Here is a 19,497-nt window from a genome sequence, read left to right as displayed (position 1 = left end):
TTACACCGCGCTTTTAACTGATGTTGGTGTGAGAGTATCTCCAATCTCATGTGGAACTGCAACCTCCAGGGCAGAAAAAAGCAGACCAGGCCAGCCTGGGGGTTTAGCCTATTGTCACTGTAACTTCTTGCTAGGAACTAGTCCAACTTTAGAACTGGAGAATTCTGTAGGACTTCAGCCAGATCAGATGAGAGTCCAGGTCATCAGTGCTGATGCAAATGTGAAGCCTCATTTGCTAGAGATATTAAGACAACAAATGCCATCCTAAGTCATCTAGCAGAAAAATAACACTGGCTAAGACAGCCACAGACCCAGCTGTGGTATAGGAAGGGGACTGCATGGGCTTTAAGCAATGACATGAGTGGGTACTACTGTGTGAAGTAAAGAGGGAATATTATTAGCAATACTGGTAAATCTACTGTAAAGTACTTGGAAACCAAATCTATACTTAAGATCCTATCTGGGAAAGTACAACTGAACTTCTGTGTAGCAGCTGAAAGCTAAGCAATTTCATGGATACATTTCTGGACTGAGGCCTTGAATTTCTTCTAACAAGTACAGTTGCATCTCCTCTGCTTTGACCTTTAGCTGGCTCAATCTAAACATCCAAGCCTGGAAGTTGTGTGTTGTATGAAAGGAGTTTGTGTTTGTTATCCTCCTACTAGAAACAGAGCAAGGGGACAGAGTCTCAAGTTGTGCCAGGGGAGGTATAGGTGTCCCAGGTTAGGGTGGATCCCTCTCCCCAGAATAAACTCACTACTACACAGATTTTTGGAAAGTCAGGGGAAAATGAAATTGTATATCTTATAGTTCAGATCTAACAGTATAAAGAGAATCAAATACTACAAATATAGAATAACCTAAAAGAAGACGGGGAAAGGGTCAAGTGGCAGCTAAGCAGCAAAAGCAGCAGCAGCCAAAACAGCATTAGGGGGAGATAGCAGTGGGCATAGCAGAAGCAACAAGGGAAGGACCAAGCTGTGCTTCCAGACATAAAGCTCTTGATGCTCCAATGAAATTAGATTAACTTATCCATTCTTGCCATCATATGTCCTATCCCTACAATGTTCACCTCTCCACTCAGATCTTCTACTTCTAAATTTCTCTGCTCCAAATATTTTTATGTCTGACCTAGAAATCTAACTCAAATGGCCACAATAGGCTGGATATTAGGAGGAAGTTCTTCACAGAGAGAGAGGTTGGCATTGGAATGAGCTGCCCAGGGAGGTGGTGGAGTCACCGTCCCTGGGGGTGTTCAAGAAAAACCTGGCTGAGGCACTTAGTGCCATGGTCTAGTTGATTGGGCAGGGCTGGGTGCTAGGTTGGACCGGATGATATTTGAGGTCTCTTCCAGCCTGGTTAGTTCTATGTATGTTTAAACAGGCTTGAAGCCATCGCTCTTTTCCGCCAAAGACTCTGTCCAGGAGGTTACATTTTGGTGACCTCTAGTGGTGAAACACAAGCATGGATGATAGGTTGGACTGGCTCAGACTGGCTCGCACTGGCATATTGCTGGGTCATGTTCAGCTACTATCTACCAGCATCCCCAGGTCCCTTTCTGCTTGGCTGCTCTCCAGTCACTCTGCCCCCAGCCTGTAGTGCTGCTTGGGGTTGTTGTGGCCAAAGTGTATGACCCTGCACTTGGCCTTGTTAAATCTCATCCCATTGGCCTCTGCCCACCCATCCAGCCTGTCAAGATCCCTCTGCAGGGCTCTCCTACCCTACAACAGATCCACACCTGCTTCTAGCTTGGTGTCATCTGTCATCTGCAAACTTACTCAATCCCTTGTTCCAGATCTTTTTGTGTGACAGTGTGTCTCAGGTTCCTGACATTCTTTCCTGCCTTACTCTTTGTTGGTATGCTTTGCTCCTGGGCACAGAGAAGGTGATCCTTGAATACTGGCCAGCTGTCCTCTGGGCACCCCTTCCTTCTAGGGCTTTGTCCCACAATACTTTGGCCAGCAGATCCTTGAATTGATCAAAGTCTGTATGGCTAAAGTCCTAAGCTTGCAATACATAACTTGACAGGCTTGGAACTAGATAACTAGAGGGTAATAATAATTTCAAATTATTCTCTGGTATTCATCTAAATGTAATAATAAAAAGCTATGTATATAGTGATATTATACAATGATATATAATATGATACATGATAATATTATTGTGCTAATTAAGCAATTATATAATTCCACCAATTAAACGGAATAACTCTTCTGATAGAAGAAAATTCACATGCATTTTTCTGCACTCTTCCACAGGCATAAGTGTGAAATAAGAAAGAAAGAATTTCCTAAGAAACCAAGTGTCACCTCCAGCCAGTGCCACTTGTTGCATCCCAAACGGAGCAGTAATCTGAGGGACTTCAAATCTCAACAGTACAGCAAGTAGGTAAGACTTGATGATTTTCATGAGTCCAGACTGATTAAAAGGTGTCACCCTCTGTTTTTACCTCTGTTTTCAGAGACCACTATTCAGAATTTAACAGGTAGACAAAGCCTCAGCTTAGGTTGCTTGAGTGAGGCAACTGGACAGTTAATTTATCACTGATCAATGCTAATTCAAGGGGTGGAAGATGTGTGTTAGATGGGCTGTCGCTCAGTATGTTATGAAGTATTACTATAAAGGCCTCAGTGAAGGTTTTGCTGTGCAGAAAACAGCTGGAATTTGTCATTCTTCTCTGCCTATGCCCTGTACTAAATTCCTCTTCCTTTGTGTGGATTGTCTTCTATGTAATAGCTTTCTGACATACAGGTTTTTAAGACACTGAAGAGTTGGTTAGACTTTAATACATACGTGGTTCAACACCACATAAGGCCTGGAACTGAGCTAACATGAATTCAACTCAGTATCCCTCCCTAAACTAGTCAAAGAGTGAGGCTTGCTGAGAGGCCTGGCAGAAGGCAATTAGTGAATTACAAGAGGCTTTAAGTATTTACTCACAAAATAGTATCAGACAGTACCCAAAGCACATGGAGGGGTTGCTGTCAGCAGTCTCAAAGCTGTTAGAGGCTTTGGAGTTTTCCAGGCTCTCTTCTCAGGAAGCTGGGACTCTGTAGCATAGTCTCTGACCTGGTTCCTCTTGATTCCTGATTCAGCAGAAGCCTTGCAGAGGGGCAGGCAGGATGTGATGTGGTGTGCAGTCGTGGCACAACGTTAGGCTGGCTGTGCAGGCTGATCACATGCAGGCATCCAGAGCCTGTTCCTGGCAAACTCGAGGCAGTGGAGTTGCCAGGCAGTTTCAGGATGCAATGAGGCAGCAGCAGCACACCATGCTATCTGCTCATGCCTTTTTATCAGTACAGCCCAAGACTAATGGACCTTTGGACATAGATTAACCAATCAGAATGGTGCTTTGCCAAGCTTGACTATATTAGGTGAAGTCAGGGCTTTCATTTTCCTTTCTTGTGGTTGCTTTCCCTAGAACAGAAGGAGGGAATAGGGAACAGGTCTGGACAAGCCAGAGTCCTTAGACTCAGTGGCTCCAGGTTCTTTGTCCTCTTTCCTGTGGCTGCTTCACCCCACAGCAGAAGTAGGGGCAAGAGCAGAAAAACATGCCTGGGCAAGATGGGACATGAATAAGCCCATTTTTGGCCTATAAGGCCTGCCACAACAGACAGTAAAGACACAGATGTTTTAAACAAGTATCTTCGATTATTGGATTTACTGACACAAATTAGTATTATGTCCTTCTTCCTGCTCCTACACAAAGATGAAACCACTGAATAACAGGATTTACCACTGATTCTCTGGAATTTTATGTCAGTAATGGCCAGGAAGTCTATTGACTAGGCAGATAAGAGTAAGTAGTACAAATAGAGTTGATTAGAAAAAATATTTGAATAGAAGATTGTGGATGTGAAAAGTACATGTCTGGATAGCAAATAATTAGAATGAGATGTTGGGTTAGCACAAAGCATTATAGCTCTCTGGAAGTTAATAGACCTATACCAATTTGTATGGGTTAAGAGTCAAAATAATGAAGTTAAACTTAGAAGAGAAGAAGGGAGAACTACAGATGGGACTTGGAGTATGGAGTTCTGTTCAGTGTATTTGCCAATGACCTGGAAGAGGACACAGTGCACTGTCAGCAGGTTTGCTGATGACACCAAACTGGGTGGAGTGGCTGCCACACCAGAAGGCTGTGCTGCCATTCAGCCAGACTTGGACAGGCTGGAGGGCTGGGTAGGAAGAAATTTAATGAAATTCAACAAGAGCAAGTGTAGAGTCTGGCACTTGGAAAAGAACAACCCCAGGGATCAGTATAGGTTTGGGACTGACCTGTTGGAAGGCAGTGAAGGGGAAAAAGATTTGAGGATCCTATGGATGGGAGGTTGACCATAAGCCAGCAATGTGCTCTTGTGGCCAGGAGGGCCAATGCCATTCTGGGGTGTATTAAAAGGGCTGTGGCTAGCATGTCAAGAGAAGTTCTCCTGCCCCTATACTCTGCCCTGGTGAGGCTGCATCTGGAGTACTGGGTCCAGTTCTGGGCCTCCCAGTTCAAGAGGGGCATAGAACTGCTTGAGAGAGTCCAGCACAGAGCCACAAAGATTACTTCGTCAATGTTTACAAATGTGTAAAGGTGAGTGCCAGGAGGCTGGAGCCAGGCTTTGCTGGGTGATGCCCAATGACAAGTCAAAGGGCAATGGGTGGAAGCTGAGGCATAGGAAGTTTCATGTAAACAAGAGAAGGATTTTTTTTTTGCTGTGAGGGTGACAGAATACTTGGAACAGGCTGCCCAGGGGGATTGTGAAGTCTCCCTCTCTGGAGATATTCAAAACCTACCTGTATGCATTCCTGTATGATATGGTATAGGAGATTCTGCTCTTGCAGGGGGTTGGACTGATTGATCTTTCATAGTCCCTTCCAGCACCTGACATGCTGTGATTCTGTGATGCAGAGAGAGGAGGTCCACAGGTTGCAGGAGAAATACACAGCAGAGGTGCCAATAGTGCTTCAGCCACTGGGTTTTTTTTCTGCTGGTCTGTGTGTCTAGTAGTTGGCTCATCAATGGTTTCTTACATGCACAGGAACAGGGGCTAGGCAAAAACATAGTCGAGTTTGTCTGCAGTTAGGCTAAAAAACACACTGGAATGGTCTGGCCACTGGATGTCTCTCTTGAACTGCTTATGTGAGTGAGGGCTTGCCATTCACAATGAAAATCCTGCGTCTCAGAAAGATAAATGGGTCAGTGTGAAAAGCAGGCTGGCCAGTGCTGCCCAGCTGACTGAAATCGCATCACACCAATTCAGCTCCCAACATGACAAATTGCAAATACAAGATATAAACAAGATTAGTATCATAGAATCAGCCAGGCTGGAAGAGACCTCCAAGATCATCCAGTCCAACCTATCACGCAGCTCTATCCAATCAACCACCTCTCTGGGCAACCCATTCCAGGCTCTCACCACTCTCATGCTCAACAACTTCCTCTTCATGTCCAGTCTGAATCTCCCCACCTCCAGATTTGCTCTGTTCCCCCTAGTTCTGTCACTCTCTGATAGCCTAAGAAGTCCCTCCCCAGCTTTTCTGTATAGAAAAACCAACCAAAGAAACTGTTATGAAATCTTCCACCTGAAAAAAAACCACTGAGGGAAGAAAAATGCAGTGAAAAGAGAGCTCTTATTAAATTAAATTTACTATTAAATTTAATAAAGTTTCCTAGTTGGGAGTTCCTGGAAAATGTGGACTGAAATGTGAAGCAAACATTGATTGCTCTTTTAGCTGCCTTGATGATATATTTGCAAGAACTAAATTGATTTTCTGTGTATGTGAATTCATTGCTTCTAAAGAAGCTTTCTAGAGAAAAATATCCATGCTTCATAACTGCCATAAGAAGTATTTTCTGTAGTTGCTTCCAAAGGAACAGCTCAATAGTTTCATAAGTATTCAAGTTAATAAGCTCCCAAAACCAAGGAAAATTGCCTGTAGGTGATTTCTGCTTACACAGAAATAGCTAGTCTCTAAACTGAAACTTCCTCTAAACTCTCTCTCTAGGGCTGTTACTTATTACTGCATACTTTGCTGTCCTGTTCCTGCTTCTTTAGCTGGTTTAAATCAGCTGTGGATAGAACAATACTTAAGTGAAATGTACTTGAGGGTAAACATCATCTACCAAATTATAGACAATAAACAGTATTAAGCACAGTTTGTGACTGTAAGGAGGTCAGAAACAGTCTAATGAAGAGACAGGTATTTTTTAAAATACCAACAGGATAAAATCACAGAATCACAGAATCAACCAGGTTGGAAGAGACCTCCAAGATCATCCAGTCCAACCTAGCACCCAGCCCTAGCCGATCAACCAGACCATGGCACTAAGTGCCTCAGCCAGGCTTTGCTTGAACACCTCCAGGGACGGCAACTCCACTACCTCCCTGGGCAGCCCATTCCAATGCCAATCACTCTCTCTAGCAAGAACTTCCTCCTAACATCCAGCCTAGACCTCCCCTGGCACAGCTTGAGACTGTGTCCCCTTGTTCTGTTGCCGGGTGCCTGGCAGAAGAGACCAACCCCACCTGGCTACAGCCTCCCTTCAGGTAGTTGTAGACAGCATAATGTAATCCCAGAATCTTCTTTGAGCATGGATATATTCTCAGAGTGACATTGACATTTTTTATTCCTGCCAATATTCATGTATTAATTTGACAGGCATGCAGTGGGCTAGGAGTAATTTTAAAGTGTCACAGATTACTCTATGCAGCTTAAAAACAAGCATTTCCAAGCACCTCCTTTTGTCCCATCATATTTTATGTTTAATCTGAATTAGCAGCTTTCCCAAAGCCTTGATGTATGGGTTGGAATTACCAGGTTCATTTAGCTGCTTACCTATGTGGTTGCTAACTTGAAGTACTGAACACAGTCTTCTTCTTGCTTCATCTTTTCCCTAGCAGTACTTCTGGTTGGATTTTCTTTGTTTTGTTTTGTTTTGTTTTGTTTTGTTTTGTTTTGTTTTGTTTGATTCATCCTGTTAGTTTAAACACCAAAATTCCAAACAAAAATAGCCTGTAATGTGGAAATGTAGGCTTCCAGGAGTTGTGTAGGCTAGGAATAAACTTTTGACTTCATCTGCAGGCAGGATGCTAAGATGGCTCAGCTGGCAGCTTAATGAAGGTTGTCATGAATATTAAATGATAGAACCAAAGGAAAACTCCCAGAGAGACACTTACTTACAAGTCTCACATAGCAACACAACCAGCTGAGACATTTGGCTCTCTGTAGCCTTTCTTGAAAGAAAACAGTACTGAGGCAGACGAGGATGAATTTTATACACCGGAAGGCCAAGCTGTGATGGACTGTTTGAAAGTTAGAGGTCTTAAGAATTTATAGCTTGAAGGAGAAGCCTGTTTTTTGAAGTAGATAAATAACAGGTAAATCGTGCCTGTTATTGTGCCTGAGAGACTGAGGGAGCTGGGGGTGTTTAGCCTGGAGAAGAGGAGGCAGACCTCATTGCTATCTACAACTACCTGAAGGAAGGTTGTAGCAAGGTGGAGGTCAGTCTTTTCTGCCAGGCAACCAGCAACAGGACAAGGGGACACAGTCTCAAGTTGTGCCAGAGCAGGTCTAGGCTGGATGTTAGGAGAAAGTTCTGGACAGGGAGAGTGATTTGCATTGGAATGGGCTGCCCAGGGAGGTGGTGGAGTCACTGTCCCTGGAGATGCTCAAGCAAAGCCTGGATGAGGCACTTAGTGCCATGGTCTAGTTGACTGGACAGGGCTCGGTGCTAGGTTGGACTGGATGATCTTGGAAGTCTCTTCCAATCTGATTGATTCTATGATTCTGTGATTCTAAGTGTTTCTGAATATTTTTGAGCTTTGTGCTTGCTAAAAAATTGTAACCTTACTGCTTAAGTTCATACCAGCTCTCTGGTGTGCAGCTATAGTCCCACTTCTTTGAACTTCCTCAAATCCCTTCTTTGTTGGTGGTTTTTTTTTTGTTCGTTTGCTTATTTTTTCCCCTCTCTCTCTAAAAAGACTACATTGCAGGGCAGAGAATAATAAACTACAGTTGGGGTTTTTTTCTTTCTTGTGATGTGTCCCAGACAGGTTAAGAACTTGCTGTTTACAGAGCTCCTCCTTCACCTCCAGTGTTGTAAAGCTACATGGAAAAATTCCATATGCAGAAAATTAAAATTCAAGAAGCTTGGATTTATTTAAAGTAACATCAGCGTAGTTCTGGGTTGATTCCATGAGCAGCCCTGGATGTGTAAAAGTGAGATGTTCTCTGTGGCCTCAAAAGTAATCTTTGTTACACTGAGTTTGGGTCAGACTCTTGCAAATGGCTTCCTTGACTTGGATGGTAATTTGGTAAATTTGTACCACTTTACTAAGTGGTTCAGTTGTTTTCAGACACCAAAAGGAACAAGCTGGAATAAGAAGATATTTCTTGTTCTCTCAGATAACTGCATGTAGGCACAATCCATTTTGTAGTGTTATTCTGAATATAAAAAGATAAAATAAATCTAACCTATTTTTAAGTGCAGTGAGTAGATGGAAAAAAGATATAAATGAAAGGACAATCCAGTTAGAGGAAGTCATGGAGACCAGTGCTTTTCTATAAACGTTCTGCAGAGTTCATTTGGCTTTCCAAACCCTGTTTGTAAATCAAGAAGTGCTCACAGAGCTCTCCTTGGTCATATGGTGCTGGCTGGTTTTGTCTTCAGTTCAATGGCATCAACAACAGAATACATTTTTTTTAAGTAGATTTTTTAAATGATGTAAGTAATTGATGTAGTTATTCCAGTGATATTATGTGGCTATGAACAGAAATACAAGTGGACAGGAGATTCTTAGCTGTGAAGAAAACATGTGCACTGAGATAATTTTTCACCTAGTATCAGGACAATCCCTGCTCTATTTCTGTTGTCAAATCAAACAGCCTAGTGGAATAAGAGTGTTTTGTAATCCTTTTTAAAGGAACATAAACCAGCTGTGTTTAAAAGGCTTAGTTGTACTAATTTGTGTTTTCATGGTGCCATTAGGAATTCACACACATACACTCTGGCAGGGCTTGCAATAAGGTGAGCTGCAGTATTGTGAAATAGTAGTTTGTAACTATTTCCCTGTGCATTAAAGGTTCCTATAAATATATATTACTTTGTGAGGCAGATACAGCTGCTATAATTATTCAGATAAAATCTTTCTTAAGATTGTACTTTTTTTATTTTCAAGCTGAAAAGCTCCTGTAGGTACTTACAGAAACTCCAGTTAATCTGTCACGATCTGCAAAGGCCACAAACAGCTGCTTTGGGTGCTGAGAGAACTGGCAGATGAGGTCACTAATCCCCTTTCTATTATATTCCAAAAGTTATGGCAGCCAGGGGAAGTCCCCACTGACAGGAAAAGGGGAAACATAACCCCCCATTGTCAAAAAGGGTAAGAAGGAAGAGCCACAAAATTATAGGCCAGTCAGTCTCACCTCTGTGCGTGGTGAGATCATGGAGCAGATCCTCCTGGAGGCACTATTGAGAAGAATAGTGAAGAGGTGATTTGGTACAGTCAGCATAGCTTCACCAAGGGCAAATCCTGCCTGACAAACCTGGTGGCCTTCTATGAACAGGTCACAGCATCAATAGATGAAAGGAGAGCAACTGATGTCATTTACCTGGACCTGAGCAAAGCCTTTGACGCTGTCCTGCATGACATCCTGATCTCCAAACTGGTGAAACATGGGTTTGATGGATGGATCACTAGATGGATGAAGAACTGGATTGGTGGCCACACCCAAAGGGTGGCTGTCAATGGCCCCATTTCCAAGTGGAGGCCAGTGACAAGCAGAATCCCTCAGGGATCAGTTCTGGGACCAGTCTTGTTTACCATCTTCATTGGTGACATGAACAGTGGCATCGAGTGCCCCCTCAGCAAGTTTACTGATGATACCAATCTGTGTAGTTCAGCTGACACATTAGAGGGAAGGGATCCATCCAGAGGGACCTTGAGAGGCTGGAGAGGTGGGCCCATGCCAACCTCATGAGGTTCAACAGGACCAAGTGCAAGGTCCTGCAGCTGGGTTGAGACACTAGAACAGGTCACTCAAGGCCTCATCCAACCTGGCTTTGAACACCTCCAGGGAGGGAGCAGCCACAACCTCCCTGGGCAACCTATGCCAGTGTCTCACCACCCTCACTGCAAAGAACCCTTTCCTATCATCTAGTTTGAATCTTCCCTCTGCCAGCTTAAACTCATTACTCCTTGTCCTGTCATTACAAGACCTTGTCAATAGTCCCTCCACAGCCTTCCTGCAGATCTCCTTCAGATACTGGAAAGCCACTATAAGGTCTCCTCAAAGCCTTCTCCTCTCCAGGCTGCAGAGCTCCAACTCCTGTAGCCTGTCCTCATAGCAGAGCTGCTGCAGCCCTCTGAGCATCTTCGTGGCCTCCTCTGCACTTACTCCAACAGTTCCCTGTCCTTCTTGTGTGGGGAGCTCCAAACTCTACACAGTACTCCAGATGGGGTCTGATGAGAGCAAAGGGGAAGAATCACCTCCCTTGCTCTGCTGGCAATGGAAAGAAGTTTTTCTAACCCCTGGCAACAACAACAACAAAAAATATAGGGACATACACAATGTTTACTGTGTGCAGTTATAGAGGCTCAGCACATACTCCAGCATCCCTGCTGAATATGTATCCTTGAAAGCCTTTCAGCCTCGCTGGAAGGGATCGGTTGGGCTCTCGCATGCCACTACTGAGAGCTTTTCAGATGTCGCCCTCTAGCGGCCACATTTTCATTTCTGTCTACTGCTTTTATTGTGTCAAGGGATCAAAACTGCAGGGCATTATTTCAGTTTAAGAAATACATTGAATGGAACAATTTTCAGAAAGATTGTAATGCTGTTGTCTTAGGTAACAGACAGATCCAGCAATTTAGACAATCTCAGGCATCCAGATATGTTTGTCTTTTTAACAGGAAAACACGTCACAAATGCCTCCAAAGTCCTACTGCCCTGTTCTTAAAAAGTATTGCCTGGTTTAAAGTACAGACCATGGTTAAACAATAAATAAAGAAAAATCGGTGATATTCCTGAGACATTTCCAAGCATAATCTATCAGATGATCTGGTTGAGGATGCCTCTGCTTACTGCTGGACTAGTTGACCTTCAGAGGTCCTTTCCAACCCAGACCATTCTATGATTCTATGAGATAGTACACAGACATATTACCTAGAATGTAATCTAAAGTTAAAAATCCCTTCAATTAACACTTTTGCTGTAAGTATATTTAGATCTGATGCATGGCTGCACAGTTCTGATGTCCAGAATGAACATTTTGCCTTTTGTCATTACCAAAACAGTGCTTTGATGTAGAATAAAAGAGTGTGTAGCCTTATCCTCCAATGAAGCAAACAGCCTCCTAAGATACTCTTGATCTGCCACAGCTATTTTGAACCACTTATCAGTTTAATCTATAAAATTCTCCTCCAGGCAATTAATTGCTTGGCAGCTAAGCTCTGCATATCCACCACAACTGATTTTAGTGTCCCTGCAAAGGAGCAGAGAACTCAGCACAGGGAAGTTTTCACATCAGTTGTCACCTAATTCTATCTGCCCAGACTGACTGAAACAAGTGCTACCTGCAAGGATTGTTTTTTTCTCATTCAGAGATTCTGTTGTCTAAAAAAGAAGGGTGCAAGGCTCTCAATTCAGCTCTGCATTCAAGCCTTCCTACAAGTTTAAGCCTGTTTAGATTTAGTTCATGTGTTCTTTGTAATCAGCCCACTTATGTATCATCTCTAAATCCAAGAAGTGGACTCAAATTTTCACAATGCAAGTGTTAAATCCAATTCTCTGCTGCCTTGGCACAATGTGATAAAACTTTCAACAAAATCTGAAAGAGAAAAGATATAGACATTGGGACATGGATTTATTTTCCTTTTTCAGAGAGGTTCCTTAAAATTGATGAAAACTACATCACATTTTCTTCCTTGAATGGCTTATCCCCAAGATGGCTCGCACCCAGATTTTTCTGAACTTTTCATGTCAAAAGGATAGAGGCTCGTGTCAGGAAGCTCTGCAGAACACAGTCACTGGAACAGTAACTAACAGTGCAGAATTTCTGATGGCAACAGTTACAACTAACCTAGGGGAAACAGTAATAGGAATTGTTTATTCAAGAATGCTTCCTGTGGCTCTGCAGTTCATCCAGGTGCACGAGTTCTTTTTCACAGAAACTTAACCTCCATTTGTTACGTTGGATTACTTGTCAACAGATAACCAAGCCAAGAGGATTTAAATGTAAGGTTTGTAAACAAATAAATGACGACTCACACTTTCCATGGAACAGGAAGAAAAAAGCCAAAAGAGAAGGTGTTACATAAAGAGATTTAACAAGGCCAAGTGCAGGGTTCTACACTTTGGCCACAACAACCCCAAGCAGGGCTACAAGCTGGGGACAGAATGGCTGGAGAGCAGCCAGGAAGAAAGGGACCTGGGTGTGCTGGTTGATAGTAGCTGAACATGAGCCAGCAGTGTGCCCAGGTGGCCAGGAGAACCAGTGGCATTCTGGCCTGCATCAGGAACAGTGTGGCCAGTAGGACAAGGGAGGTTATTCTGCCCCTGTACTCAGCACTGCTCAGGCCACACCTTGAGTGCTGTGTCCAGTTCTGGGTTCCTCAATTCAAGAGAGATGTTGAGGTGCTGGAATGTGTCCAGAGAACAGCAATGAAGCTGGTGAGAGGCCTGGAACACAATCCCTATGAGGAGAGGCTGACAGAGATGGGGTTGTTTAGCCTGGAGGAGGCTCAGGGTAGACCTCATTGCTCTCTACAGCTACCTGAAGGGAGGCTGTAGCTAAGCAGGGGTTGGTCTCTTCTCCCAGACAACCAGCAATAGAACAAGGGCACACAGTGTCAAGTTGTGCCGGGGGAAGTACAGGCTGGATGTTTAGGAGGAAGTTCATCACAGAGAGAGTGATTGGCATTGGACTAGGCTGCCCAGGGAGGTGGTGGAGTCACTGTCCCTGGAGGTGTTGAAGAAAAGACTGGATGGGGCACTTAGTGCCATGGTCTAGTTGATTGGATAGGGCTAGGTGATACGTTGGACTGGATGATCTTGAAGATCTTTTCCAACCTGGTTGATTCTATGATTCTATAATTACTACTGTAATTCTCTGAAGCAGTGCTATTTTCGAAGATGATAAATTACTTATTCCACCTCAAGGCACCATCCACCAGCAAGGAGGGCCCATGGAATCCCTCCTGCAAATTAAGTGCTCTAATAGTAAGACAGAAGTTTAGACTAAAATCTGTAACACTGTGAAAGACAAATGTACAGCTTTTCTAGTTACTCAGCTCACAGACAGCTGTCTTCTGCAAACTGTAAGGAGGAAAATCCTTCCAAGAAAATGGTCTAAATGATAAAGAAATAGAACAAAACACTGAACTGTATTTTTATTACTTCTGTCTTGTTGATGCAGACTTGGGAGCAGCTGCTTATTTTTTTCCATATCAGTTCAACCTGTCACAGTAGCAGATAAATCCACATATGTGACAATTTATATCCTACTGAAGTTAGTGAAAGTGAGTGGTTAGCAGCAATTTATATAACACGTGATTTTACAGGTCTCTTGCTCCTGAAAGACATTTAGATTTAAAGGAAACGGAATGTATGTATGTACACTTCATTGCAACAGCAATGATGAAGCCAGAGCAATAGTAAAGAGAAACTGCCAATACAAAGGTGCTAAATTTAGTATCCATGGAATACAAAACTACTGTAATAAACTTGTGCTGAATACATGGTAAGAGTATGTGGTAAACAGTGAGCTATCATTTCCTTTTATTGTCAGAGAAAAAGTGGAGCAAGCTAGAAGGAAATCTTCATAATCTAATACAGAAGACATCTTTTAAAAACTTTAAAGTGTCATTTATTCAAAACTAATAAAATAGTAGTCTTACATGTCACAGTAGATCTCATGGGGGAAAAAGGTTTATTCTTATTGTTTCTTACTGCAGCTGTAGCCTTTGCACAAATATTCCACAGTAACTGTATTTAAACAGTCTGAGTGGTTTTATGTCCAGTATTCTCAAACCTGTCGAATACTAAATCCCACAATGCTTTTTAAAATCTAAGCCTCTGATACACTTGGTTGTAAACATGCTACCTCGACTCATCTGAAACAGAGAATTAATGTTAGCTCATGGAGATAATGTATGCAGTCTTTTCCAAAGAGTGGGAAGCAATCTGAGATTTACAAAAAGACCAGGCATGTTTCAACTGTTTAAAAACTTCCTCATCTCGTGTAAGGAATGTAATTTTACATCACACACTTGTAAACAGAGAAATCCAGGCAGAAAGAACTTTCTTACTAAGTAATTCCCGTAATTCAGAGCAAACATCCCAGGCGTATGACACTGATACAGATCTGTTTCCTTCCTCTAAATTATGTGTATATACACACACATATGTATTTTCTAAACAGAAAACTGATTTGTGATAGCTAATTGCTGTAATGAACTCCAGAAAAGATCATGCTTCTCCCCAGGCACCCTCTAGGTACAAAAATGGTCCTTAAAACTCATCTTTAATGCTGAAATGTGGCTGATCTTCGGGTTTAAAGTCTAGATTGGGACTGCCATCCTCATTCAGAATTCGTCGTGAAGTATAGCCGACAATTGGATATTTGGCCTTATAAACATTATTGAAGGTATCATCCAAGGACTTCAGTTCCTCTTCTGTGAGTCCTGTCTAAATGAAATATGGAAATGAAAGCTCTGTCTCAAAGAAATAAAAGTACAGATATGCATTTTTTTTTCTTAAATTACTATAAACCTTAGGATTAGCTTTTGAGTTTATGTTGCAGAACATGAACAACACAATTGATGGTATAACCTGTAGTTATATCATTTCATTCAAATTCGGCCCTGACAAATAATGTGTTAAAGCAAACAACTAATCTTTCTTCATTCTCCCTGCACAAGTAAATCACACCTCAAACAAGCCACAACCTACTGCCAGAGTTAGCATTCACTGCCATGTCAGTGACACAGGATACACTACATCAGTTGACCAAAAAAAAAGTTATTTACTGTCTTTGGAAGCACCTTTTCAAACAGCAAGTAATTTTGGTTTTATGTGCTTCCATAAATTGTACTGATTCCACAGATGAAACCTTTCCTCTTCGAGGCTGCTAGCACTGCACCTTCTATGGGCAGTAAACACATCTCCATTTCAAGTATTTAAAGAATATTAATACATTTTGGTTTAAAATATGTGAATCAAACAAATTAATACAAGTAATTATCATTCATCATCTTGCAAAACAGTAAAACTTAGCAAAACAGAATTTAAATAATAGTCTGTTTTCTTACTATGTCATGAGTAAGATCTGCTGGATCCAGAGACATCTTTGCAACTCCCCTTGTTGAGTCTTTTCCAACCAAGGCATTGTATGGGGCTCCTTTTCCATAAAATTCTGACACATTGGAAAAAAATAGTAATTCCAGTGATAATCTGACAATGTACAGGGTACATTCAGTCTTTACTCTTCACCAGCCTGCTACACTTGCCAGTGACCTGAAAGCAATAACTAAAGTTTAAGACTACTCTCTCCAAAACTGATTCACTTTTTGATAACAAAGCCCAGTCTTTTTAAAGAAACCCACAAAGCAAAAGCAGTAATCAGAAGGTAGGGTTATACAATACAGCTGTTGAACTTCTAAAACTGCAGTCTTAAATTTTAGCTACCATTTACAGAGCTGTGCCTTTTACATTCTTATGAGAAGATCACAGACTCTAGAATTTGCAGTGGCAAGGATCTGAAGATCAGCCAACGTGCAAATATGGCAATAAATGGTTTAGGTGTAAGTGATGAGACAAGAAGCCTCATGAAATAAGAAAATTCTAAAGGAGGAGGGAAAAAAATTTACTGAGTTCTCTGCCCTCCTTTCAAAATCACAGCCCAAGAGTTTTACCAGGCCACTGACACTGTAACTAGGCAAACATCAGCACAAAAGGACAAGATGAAGCTGTAGCAATGCTTATGCTGTGTAGTGCAGTATGAATACATCCAAGTTAGTTTTAATCCAGTCAGCTCACGTATCCAGTGCTCTAGCACTGGCTTCTGCATGGTCTGGCCCCCACATTAGAGGTGGACTAGGGTCTCACCAGGTATCTTCAGCATTCCTGTCATCAGCTCCCCAACTAACTGGACTACACTGTCTTTTCTGTCCACATGTACTGAGATTTCCAAAAAGAAAAAAAATACATTCACTGTTGCAATTGCAGTGCAAGCTTATAATACATGAGGAATATTTAGAAACAAACAACTGAACAACAGCACAAAACCAAAGCAGACAGCAAAGCCAGAAACAAACTCACCTTTCCCAGAAGTGACATCAAATACTACTCCCTTCACTGCCAGGTAAATGGGCTGTCCTTCCTGGAAAGCAAGCCATCAGTGTATCCTCAGCGTTTCAGTGTAGGCAAAAGGCAGTTAGTTGTAGCTATGAAGTCTATAAGCACTCAGGCCACAAAGAAGAGAATCAAGTTCTCTGTTGTATGCTTTCTCTTGTTTGTGTATGTAACCAAGCAAACATCTTACCTCTCATGAAATTTCTCCCCTGTGCTTTCAACTGAGATTTTAGGTTTTTTATTAAGTTTTTATACTCTAAACTTCACAATGACTGTAGACATGCCCCTCTTGCAAGTCACCTTGTCTGCACCCCTGTACATTTGAAGGTGATCAACTGCATCTATTTCTAATGCAGATAGATATTGCTCAAGATAAAAAGAAAGGTGCATGGCCAACAGCATTCTTTATTTAAGAGAACAGAGAAATACGTAAATACACACAAATCTGATTTGCTGACATCTGTTTTGCTTAATAAGACACTGCTTCTGCTTTGTCTTCTGTGTGTAAGATGTATTTTCAGTCAGATGCTGGTTAGGTTGCAAAACATTGCAAGTATCTGGAGAGAACCCTGAGCAGGGCAGCCAAGCTTTTCAAAGCTTGGATCTCTATCAATACAGGGCTTTAAAATTTTGAATATCAAGCTGTGATGGGATTTTTCTGCCACAAAAAAAAGCTAAAAACTCTACAAGTCGACACTGCTTAGTTATCTCCATAATCCTGTTCTTTAAAGGAATACATACGTGAGTCTAAATAGATTGCCTCATCAATTATTGAAAAAAACTACTTTGGCTCGAATTTATGACAATCCGAAATTCTCTGGCATGAGTGCCTTGTTCAACTAGGAAGGTGGCTGCGAATTGTACGCAACCTAAGCGGCTGCAATCGGCAGCTGCCAGTAGGACAAATGACGGCGAGCAATGCACAAATGCCAACAAACCTCTCACGGGCGCCTAACAAGCACTTTATCCCGTGAATCCCGAGGAGGACGGAACAGATGAGCAGGAGGCACATTAGTTTTTTAAGTGACTGTAGAGAAGGCGGCAATGCTGCGGGTGGCAGTGCGTCGCAGGGCGCCCTACCGGCCCTAGCCTCGACTCCACGCCGATACCATACCATAGCAGGCCCGGTCAGGCCCGGCCCGAGAGCCCGAGGCCGCGCCGCGGCTCTGCGGGGACCCCACTCCGTCCGGCCCTACCTTCTGCCCATCGTATCTGGCGAGCTCTGGCTCGGTGAAGAGCCGCACGGGGGCCTCGGCGGGCGGCCTGAGGTGCAGCTCCCGCTCGGCCGCGGCTAGCAGGGCAGCCTGCAGCAGCACCCACGCACAGCTGCCCGCCATGCCGCGGATGACGAGCCCCGGCCGGCCCCGCCTCCAGCCCCCGCTGGAGCCTGCCTCGGGCCCCTCTGCTGCCCTGGGCTGGCGGTGGCAGGAGGCGTGTGCCAGCCCTGGCGGCTTGCTTAAATGGACGTATGTGGACAGAGTTAAAGCCGGGATGCACACTCACTGAACTGAGCTGAAGGAGTGCCAGCAGTTGTCTGAGCAGCTCAGTGCAGCGGCTGGAGAGCGCTCTCCCGGCTGGGTGTGCAGGTGTGCAGACGGCACCCGAACTAATGAAAGATTCCTGCTTTTCTACCCCTTTTCACTCTCTGGACTTCCTCTGCTTGCTGTTTTAAATGTTTATTCGCAAAACCAGCGCATGGGGGACAGGCTTCATCTGTATGGCGCATTAAAAAACAAAACCCAAACGAAACAACAAAACCACCCAAACGTTGACATTTTTAGTCTGACGAAGAATGAATAGGAAATGTTCAAATTACCCAGCCTTCCTGACTACTGTGTGTAATTCAAATCTCTTTGCTGTCTCTGCCCCTTGTACTAGGTATTGTAAGAGATTAAAGATTAAGAGGAGGATCCAGGCAGTAAGTAAATGTGAGATAGAAAGGGGATGAATTAACTAGTCCAAAGCAACACCTCCATAGGCCAGGAACATAGGGGAGCAAGGGCATGTCACCAGAGTATGAGGGTAAAGACCAACAGATCACATAGCCAGGTGATCAGCTGGACCAAGCCTGACAGAAACAGGTTGTGGGGAAGGTGTGTTTCTGTGACTGCTTGCTGCAAGTTGCTATCTGGTGTGGCAGGCTTGAGTATTTATCCTGCTAGGGACTAACAAGGTTGTGGCTGTGATTCTCCTTAAGCAGTGAAGTTTGCCTATGCTGCCTAAACAATAGCTGAGCTTCTTATCCTGGCTGTCCATCACATCCATTTGCTGAGTACACAAGCTACAAGTGAAATGTCAAACAGAAGAGACCTTTACTAAGGCTCTGGACAAAACAGCTTCTGAATGCTCCCACGACATGCAAGTAAAGGCTGTGGCATTTGCCTGGTTGCTCTGCCTGCAAATGCCTCACATGGCAGAGACCCATGCTGCTGGGAAATATGCAGAAGTCTAATTTGTCAGTTTGGTTCAATCACGTTACAGATGTACCTTTTATTCTTAAATAAGGAGGGCTGCAACTGCTGAATACTAACCAACATCTGTCTGGAGCCTCAACAATTTGAGGGTTAGAGCTTGCCTTTGAAACACAGGCATATGAAAAAGGAATAACAAGAGGTAAAATGCTTTTTGAAAGGAGAAGCTGTATACTAGGAATGTCGTTGTCAAAGGACTTAAACCCTTGACAAGGTTATAAACCTATTAGCAATTGGTCTTAGGCAGGCACTCCAACTATAGCACTGTGCCTCAGTGCAATAAATGTTGCACACACTTCTTGATGATGAAACGTTAACAATTCCTTCCATGCTGGAAAAGAAAAATAGAGGTGGATGGATGGCTGATGAGTCAGCTCTTAGGTGGTTTTAGCTTTTATCTTCCTGGAGTGCCCCAGTGCCGCCGCTCCTGTGCTGGCGCAGCGTGGGTGGCTGGGAGGTTAGAGGAGCCCTGCAGAGGGTTTATCTGGCTGCCAAGGGCGCCCGTTGTTTTGGTGTCCTGCCGGCAGCCTTGAGCAACAAACATTTCTTTCCTTTTTTTTTTTTTTTTTTTTTTTTTTTTGGTGCGAGTGGGAGAACTGGCAAAACTGTGTTCAATTGCTCTCACCTGCTCTCCCAATCAGTCCTGCTTAAGAAAGTTTATGTTGTGAAGTGTGCGGTGTAGAAG

The 19,497-nt window shown here is 43.1% G+C and overlaps 2 protein-coding genes across 3 annotated transcripts in view; one reads left to right on the top strand and one right to left on the bottom strand.

The window, feature by feature from the left end:
* Positions 1-2,258: 2,258 nt before the first annotated feature.
* The window catches only part of PACC1 (proton activated chloride channel 1), a 39,220-nt gene continuing 21,981 nt past the window's right edge, over positions 2,259-19,497 (top strand). Inside the window, exon 1 of one of the 2 annotated variants that reach the window (XM_064164474.1) lies at positions 2,259-2,384. The gene's annotated coding sequence lies outside the window, so the exon portion shown is untranslated. Of the gene's footprint in view, positions 2,389-19,497 lie in introns of both variants that reach the window. The other variant, XM_064164473.1, reaches the window with a different exon arrangement.
* Positions 13,833-17,760, bottom strand: NENF (neudesin neurotrophic factor). The gene is made up of 4 exons (XM_064164482.1): positions 17,538-17,760; positions 16,309-16,369; positions 15,300-15,403; positions 13,833-14,676 (listed from the first exon to the last, which is right to left on the bottom strand). The coding sequence occupies exons 1-4, from the start codon at positions 17,676-17,678 to the stop codon at positions 14,500-14,502; spliced, it is 483 nt and encodes a 160-aa protein (XP_064020552.1). The 5' UTR covers positions 17,679-17,760; the 3' UTR covers positions 13,833-14,499.

This window comes from Pogoniulus pusillus, chromosome 25 (genome assembly GCF_015220805.1).
Source record: "Pogoniulus pusillus isolate bPogPus1 chromosome 25, bPogPus1.pri, whole genome shotgun sequence".
Taxonomy (NCBI): Eukaryota; Metazoa; Chordata; class Aves; order Piciformes; family Lybiidae; genus Pogoniulus; species Pogoniulus pusillus.
The sequence above is the reverse complement of the archived record's forward strand: the minus strand, read 5'-3'. Positions and strand labels throughout refer to the sequence as shown.